Genomic DNA, 8,379 nt, shown 5'->3' with positions numbered 1-8,379 from the left:
ATATACTGAGCATATTTAGATATGATTTTCAACAAAGGATATCAGATTTTCTTCATTCTTTTGATATCCTTTGTTGAAAAGCATATCTAAATATGCTTAGTAGCTACTGAGCATATTTAGATATGCTGTTCAACAAGCTACTGAGCGTATTTAGATATGCTTTTCAACAAAGGATATCAAAATAATGAAGAAAATCAGATATCCTTTGTTGGAAAAAATATCTAAATATGCTCAGTAGCTAATGAGCATATTTAGATCTGATTTTCAACAAACATACCATAGCATAGCAACTTGCAAGTTTTGCTTAATAAATGTATTTTGTGTATGACCTGGTCAGTGTTGTAAGTTACATTTATTAAGCAAATAAGCACAAAATCACAAAATGGCTGCTCATTAAAATATATTTCTTATTTTAATATATGTATTAATAGTAAAAGTTACACTACTGAGTCAGTAGTGTAACTTTTACTATTAATAAATATATTAAAATAAGAAATATATTTTAATGAGCAGCCATTTTGTGATTTTGTGCTTATTTGCTTAATATATGTAACTTAAGTTACAACACTGACCACCAGGTCATACACAAAATACATTTATTAAGCAAATAAGCACAGCACTAAATCACAAGATGGCTGCTCATTAAAATATATTTATTAAGCAGCCAGAGAAGTAGAGAACATACCATTAGGATAGCAACTTGCAAGTTTTGCTTAATAAATGTATTTTGTGTATGACCTGGTCAGTGTTGTAAGTTACATTTATTAAGCAAATAAGCACAAAATCACAAAATGGCTGCTCATTAAAATATATTTCTTATTTTAATATATTTATTAATAGTAAAAGTTACACTACTGAGTCAGTAGTGTAACTTTTACTATTAATAAATATATTAACTTACAACACTGACCAGGTCATACACAAAATACATTTATTAAGCAAATAAGCACAGCACAAAATCACAAGATGGCTGCTCATTAAAATATATTTATTAAGCTGCCAAAGTTGGGAAGTGAAACAACAACATACTTAGATATAGATAGCATAGCCAGCAACTTGAAAGTTTAATAAATGTATTTTGTGTATGACCTGGTCAGTGTTGTAACTACTTACAACACTGACCGGGTCATACACAAAATACATTTACTAACTAAGCAAATAAGAGGATCAGACTGCGTCACTCACAACACAAGTGTTGAGTGTTCCTAGTTGAAAACACAGTAACACACAGGCACTTCAAATTTAAGCAGAGGGGGGACAGGCCAGGCAGGCACCCACCACTACCTGGTCCAGACCCAGTATATTTTTAACTTACAGTACTGATTATACTGATAGTATACTCTGTCTCTCTGTACAAGACGCTTGGGGTTAACGTTGTATAACTTGTAAGTTGTACACTTGTAGTACAAGTGTACAACTTACAAGTTATACAACGTTAACCCCAAGCCTCACAATAACAAATATACATATGATATTACAGGCAGCAGGCTGTACTAGTACACTAGCTACTGATCATCACACTATCACACACGGCTGTCATTCTTGATGACTTACTTGTGTGAGTGTGACAGACTCAGTGTGACCCCACTTCGGCTCCTTCCTTCAGCAGATGAGTGCAGTACTGCGGTGACACTCAGGCTGAGCTGAGCGACAGGTCCTCGCGGTCAGGCAGGGGCAGCAGCTGCGATATGCGGTGTCTGTGAGAGAGTCTATAGAGATCGGGCAGCCTACTCCTCCACTATTCGCTACTTGGCTCAGAGGTGTCAAGCAGGAATGAGTGGCACTCTGTGACTGGCTGTTGTTCCCGCCGCCGCCGCGCTGCTCTTCCCTTGCGCATGCGCAGAAAACCTCCGTCTCAGTACTAGTGCAGCAGGGCCAGGGAGTCAATCAACAGTAACACCAGTGTTGATTGGATGAGCGTGAGCCGGTCTCCCAGGGAACAGTCGAGGCCTCATGAGAGATGCCTCATATAGTTATTTTCTCTGCCGCGCTGCTCCTGCAAATCACCACCGGGTGATGCTGCAGAGCAGCTAGATATCAAAACACACTAGAAATATTGCGCAATCGAGAAACACCAGAACCCAGTGCCTCTCTATTGCGCAATATTACTTTGACAAGTCAAAAAAAAAAAAATTCACTTTTTTTTTTTTTTAATAAAAATCTCTATTTGTTTTTATTTTGGCCCAAATGGCAGGTGCGGCACTGCCTCACCTGCCTCCAATGAGTGCACGTCACTGATATAAATGGCTCATCTACAAAACATGTATGCAAAGAAATATCTAGTGTACAATGTCCCTTTAAGGCAAAATAAATTATATAATAGTAGGAAGAGACAAGAAAATGTAAAAAATAAGTATGTTTTTGAAAAATATATGAGTAAAATTATTATGTGAGATGTCCTATTAACTACAACAACATATTTTGCATTTTCTTAGGACCATATTTAAAATATTTTGTCCCTTTAGTAAATTACAAGTCTTCTCTATAGGTTTTGTAGCATGCTGGGTAAGAAGAATCCTCTCTTTGAACATTTCTGGCTTAGGAAATACCCTCTTTTTACTTCCATCAAGTTGAGCACTAATAGGATTAACTATAAGAACTTCCAAATATGTGCAGAAAACATCAACATTTCTTCATTTTAGATTTCACACAGGAAAAAAAAAAAGTCTATTACTGTACATTATTAGACAGAAGCAGTTATCCTAGAGGCAAATTTGGCATATGTGTTACAGGCTCTTCCATAATGAAGAGGTTAAATAAGCAGCATTACCTGTGTCTGGGGCATGTCAAAGCAAAGTCACAAGAAATGTTACATCTCCCCTGCCACTCCCAGACAAGCCCACATTGCCTCATACTGTCAGCTACAAGCAGTACACATTGGTTCAGTTTGATTAATCTCCATACCCCCAGGTATGCATTTTTTTTTAATTAAAGGGGTTGTTAAAATGTCACGTTTAACCCTAAAGTAAAATCGATTATAAATGCATCCCTATGGTACACACACTAATGATAGTTAGAGATAATAGATAGATAAATTGATCGATTAATTAGACAGACAGGTTTACGGTAAGGTATTGTGAAAATAATCAATATTTGAAACTGAATTATAACACTTTAAAGAGCACAATAAAAATTTAGCTATCTTAGAGTTGCAGATATAGTTTAATGTTAAATGCAATTTTCATCTATTTAGAACTTTTGAATTGTTGACAAATATACACTTTACGACTGGCATTTGCTGAAACCTCATAAATATGAAATGATTTCCTTCAGTGCTTTTAGAACGCCATACAATACATACAAGAGACATTATGACCTATTTTATTGTTTTGCTGGGCATGCATTTTTATTTGTGTATTGTAATAGATTTATTGTACTGGAAACAAACTGCTAGATAGAGCAATATATAGACTTAGTAATTTCAAATCTTGGTTCTTAGTTTGTTTGCACAGTTGTAGTTATACTTTAATTATTTGACAACCCTTGTGATTCTAGCAATACAGATGAGAACTATTTAGTATATATAGAAGTAAAGTATATAACTTTTTTATCTTCTGAATAATTACTGCCTTTATGAGGGCTGAAATAATGTCATTTGTTCTACCCCATTACACAAAATAGGTTTACACTTTAACATGCACATGATGCTACTTCATAAAAAAACTGTAATAATAAATCTACAGCAACCATAACTTGTGTACTTCATATTTCTTGCAATGCGGATAACAACAGTTTTTTTTTACTACATTTTAAAACAAGATATGCTGCTCAGCCAACTACCTAAAGTAATTTATGTAAATATATGGAGTTTCTATTATTGCCCATTTTTAAAAGAAATAAAATATTTGCATTAATTAATTAAAATCTACTTAAAAATAAAGTTAAAGTAACAGGTAGTTTAACTAATATCTATGTATTTATTGGTCACTTGCTAACAGAGACCCACTGTTAAAGTTGATTTATATAAAAATATATATAAAAAAACACTGTTACATGTTTAGACTGAATTTAAATACATTTTTGAGAATAATATCCCTTTAAATGCAGACCGTATCATTTTGTAGCTATATTTGACTGAACTATTGTCTATTTCTTTTGAAATCTCAATTGTTCTGTTCCATAACGGAGAATTGATTATTCATCTAACAAATAAATACACAATTAGCCTTTGAAGAGACAGCAGTGTAAGAAAAAAAACGTTCCATAGATCTAGTTTATAATCTCAGACTATGAAAGTGGATATACAACTGAGGTAGATAAACTTTTTACAAGCTAATCCCTGCCCTGGATTTGTGGGCTATCAGGTACAAACTTCCACTGCATTCTTACTTATTGTTTGGCATTTGGAGTTTTTTCAATAGAGAGAACCTGCAATTGTCCTTTAACCTTTTAACACAGAAAGAGCCTAGAGCAGCAGGGGCCCTAAACCTTCCAGAAAACACAATAAAAGGCCTCTTATAATCACTTAGGGATGCTACACTCATATCAACCGTGAAACTCAGCTCTCTCACAGAAAATGGCATCACACACAACTCAAACTAAAGAACATCTTTTATTTTTTTTAATAAAATAGTAATAGGTGAAAAATAATTGTATTTTACAAATATATACATCTTTTTACAACTATGCATGGTCAGCATAGTAAAGAGCAACACACAATATAAAGTTTCCCTTTGCAGTATCTAGTGCTTTTTTTGATCTATTCATGACTGGAATTTGTTTCACAATAGTAAGAGTCAATAAGCCCTCTGAATTGATCCATCTCCTTTTTTAACAAACAGTCCCAACGTGTATAACATTTGGCCTGATTACCATTAAAAAGCCACCGAGTGTAAGACTAAAGGGTTTGTGAGGGACGGACCCCTCAGTAGTTCTTTTGTCACAAAAAAAACTCTTTTGTTGCCTTATAAACAGCAACATATTTGTTCTCTCTTTTTTCAAAGTATTGGTAGGGGGGGGAAAAAAGTTATTGCACTTTATATCCCATTCATTTAAGAAAAAGGGACATCTTTTTGATGAAGGATGTGTGTTTGTATATATGGTAAATGCATAGACCCTTCTAGTGTCAGGGAGATCATTATTGCTCACTGAAACATAAAGGGTTAATTCTTAATACAATTAGGGACTTTTTATACAAACAGATGGCAATTCTTAAATGGTATTTACCTCAGGCCTATTAAACTTATGCTTTAACAAATTCTATGTTCTTTTTAAAACCCAGTTCAGTCACATGCAGCTCTTAAGCTCATATTTATCTGGATAAAATACCTGACCTCAAAATAGTAAGGCTTTTTTAAGAAGTCTTTTTTGACTGACAAAACAATTGCTGGGAAAATGCACCCTCATCTAATTGTCTTTAATGCAGTAGTGATGCGTTACCTTGGCTTGCTAGGCTGGGGTGATAAAAAAAGAACAAGGCTTTAGTTCACTTTGCTACTTTGTGCATTTTTAAACGTGTAGGGAGAAGTTTGCCCTCTTCTCATACACAGGTGGGAGGCTGTGAGGTTGGCTCATATTTCCCATGGTGATTTTTCTGCGGGTGCTGAGGTTTTTTATAGATTCCACCAGTTGTGATGACTATTGCAGGTTTTCTTCTACTTCTTTTCTTTAATCTCTTGCTGAAAACATTTTGCCAGGACTGTAAGGTTTTAGAGGTCCATATCCACATACCACTGGTGATGCCCACAACTAACAACATAAATATTTTTACCATGAAGATTTCTACTGCTGGAATAGAGTTTTTCATAGTGCAGTCTAGGGTCTTGGTTTGATTGTTCATTTTACATTTATTTTGAGTTGCTAATATTTTCCAGAAATTCATATTAAGGCGTTCATAAAAGTAACAAGCTATGACACAGGTGGCTGGTACAGTGTATAACACAGAAAATACACCAATTCTGACCATGAGTTTTTCCAGCTTATCTGTGTTTTCCCCACCAGTTTTCATCACCCTCCTAATGTGGAAAAGAGCCACAAAGCCAGACAGAATAAAAGAGGTGCCTATGATGAGATAGCAGGCTAAGGGGATGAGAACAAATCCAGTTAAAGCATTCACATCCATGCTGCCAACATAACACACTCCTGTTAGCTCATCACCTGCCACTTTTCTCATCACTAAAATCATAATAGTTTTAACAGCTGGGATGGCCCAGGCAGCCAAGTGGAAGTAGCTGCTATTTGCTTCTATTGCTTCGTGTCCCCACTTCTTTCCGGCAGCCAAGAACCAGGTTAGTGTCAAAATGACCCACCACAACGAGCTGGCCATGCCAAAGTAGTAGAGGATAAGGAAGACTATGGTGCATCCAGTGCTTTCCAGGCCCTCCTGGATGACATAGAGCTGCCCATTATCTCTGTCACAAGCTATGTTGTCTGCTCCTGCAAACAGCCGGATAATATATCCCACAGAGTACACACAATAGCACATAGAGAGGAAGATGATGGGTCTCTCTGGGTATTTGAAGCGCTGGGGGTCTATGAGGAAGGTGAGAACGGTGAAAGCGCTGGAGAAGAAGCACAACATGGACCAGATTGCAACCCAGATGAAAGAAAACTTCTTGTCACCTTTGCTCCAGTAGACATCAACTCCAGAAGTGCACAGTGGTGCACATGAGGCACTTTTTTCTACGTGGTGAAACTTTCCAGAGTTTTCACAGCCTGTCCTGCTGGGTATTTCTTTGGGTGGCATATCAGGGCTATTAATCGGTCTTTGTGGCCTGAAAATAGGGGGTAGCATACTAGATCCTCTGGGTGCCTCATCAGATCCATTGTTTGGGGCTTCCATGCACAAGTAGTTAGGGTCGTTCTTATTAGGCAACTTGCTGCAGTCCAATGAATCGGGCCATCTAAAGTTAAACTGTTCCATGATTGGGGAGCACTTGAGCCTGGCCTGTTCACACATTACCCTGCAGGCTGGGATAGGTGTAGATACTTGCTCAGTGCACATCGGTGCGTACAGGGAGCACAGGAAAAACTTGAGATGACTGTGACACCCATATTCCACCAGTGGGGCAAATTCATGCAGCTGGATGGCAGCTTCCTTTTGGTTTTCGTGTCCCATCAGGTTAGGCATCCTTGTCATGTTGTAGCCAATGTCCTTGCACATTGGAATCTCTATAGGCTGACATTTACCATCCCCAGTCCGGTCCGAGTCTATGGAGCTGATCCCTGCACACAGACAGACCCCCAAGAGGATCAGCACCGCGGAACCAGCGAGCTTCCCTGCTGTACACATGGCTGCAAAGCCCGGGGACACACAAAGTTTAGTGAAAGGCTGGGGACAACACAAGTCTGTGACAGAGACGGAAGTCAGAACTGCATAACTCCTGAAGCACACACTAGCAGACACTAGCAGATCGTGACACTAGCAGACACCATCAGATCATGGCACTAGCAGCTCATGACACTAGCAGCTCTGCTCCGTGTCCAGCACATAGCCAGTAACTCCTTGCAGCCAGGAAGAGTCTCAGGGCAGGAAGGTTATTCTTCTGCTGTGTGATCAGGGTCCCCTAAGCGGTAACCGCTCCTCGCGCTTGTCCGGAGTCCTGAGCCTACTGTTGGTTTGATTGCAGCGCTCCTCGCGCTTGTCCGGAGTCCTAAGCCTGCTGTTGGTTTGATTGCAGCGCTCCTCGCGCTTGTCCGGAGTCCTAAGCCTGCTGTTGGTTTGATTGCAGCGCTCCTCGCGCTTGTCCGGAGTCCTGAGCCTGCTGTTGGTTTGATAGCAGCGCTCCTCGCGCTTGTCCGGAGTCCTGAGCCTGCTGTTGGTTTGATTGCAGCGCTCCTCGCTCATGGACTATAGTGTTCTCTACAATGTGAGCGAAACAAACTCTGGGTATCTGTACTCACTCCTCCCAGGCTCTGCACTCTGTTCTCCCTCTGCTGTTGTAGCAGCTGTTTAGGGGTTGTGTCCCGGGATGAAAAAAAACTTCTAAAGATCCGCCTTCCATACGACACCTACTTTGCATAAGAAAGGTGAAACTGACACGTTGATTACTTTGCAATGGGTCAGAACTGCTGGAGACCCTCATGAACATAGCTGGGATAAATACACCACTTTCCCTAGCTCCCTCCCCCAATCCCCCCTATAAAAGTTTCAAAGAGATCTGTGAAGTGTACAAAGTATTATATCCCTAAGTGCAGGTAGGAAGTGAGGAGCCTGGTAAAATGGCCCCTTTGTTTGTAAACAAAGCACTTGTCTGTTGTACTTCTGGATGTTATGTTTGTATTTATGTCACTGCTGGGCTGCACAATGCAATTCAGTTTATTGCAACTTCTATAAACCAGTCTGGACAATGGATATAAAGATCTGCATTTCTTTGCCATTTTATGACACTTTGTTACTAACACAATAATATAGTTGACCCCTCTACAAAAAAGTGTGGA

The 8,379-nt window shown here is 38.7% G+C and overlaps 1 protein-coding gene across 1 annotated transcript; it reads right to left on the bottom strand.

Annotated features, from left to right (window-relative positions):
* Positions 1 to 4,533: 4,533 nt before the first annotated feature.
* FZD10 (frizzled class receptor 10) lies at positions 4,534 to 7,884 on the bottom strand. The gene has a single exon (XM_053701855.1). The coding sequence runs from the start codon at positions 7,229 to 7,231 to the stop codon at positions 5,480 to 5,482; it is 1,752 nt and encodes a 583-aa protein (XP_053557830.1). The 5' UTR covers positions 7,232 to 7,884; the 3' UTR covers positions 4,534 to 5,479.
* Between the last annotated feature and the right edge of the window lie 495 nt (positions 7,885 to 8,379).

The sequence above is a fragment of the Bombina bombina genome, chromosome 2 (assembly GCF_027579735.1).
Source record: "Bombina bombina isolate aBomBom1 chromosome 2, aBomBom1.pri, whole genome shotgun sequence".
Lineage (NCBI taxonomy): Eukaryota > Metazoa > Chordata > Amphibia > Anura > Bombinatoridae > Bombina > Bombina bombina.
The sequence above is the reverse complement of the archived record's forward strand: the minus strand, read 5'-3'. Positions and strand labels throughout refer to the sequence as shown.

Excerpts from the sequence above, each read along its gene's own strand:
- FZD10 (XM_053701855.1), bottom strand. The coding sequence starts at position 7,231 with ATGTGTACAGCAGGGAAGCTCGCTGGTTCCGCGGTGCTGATCCTCTTG.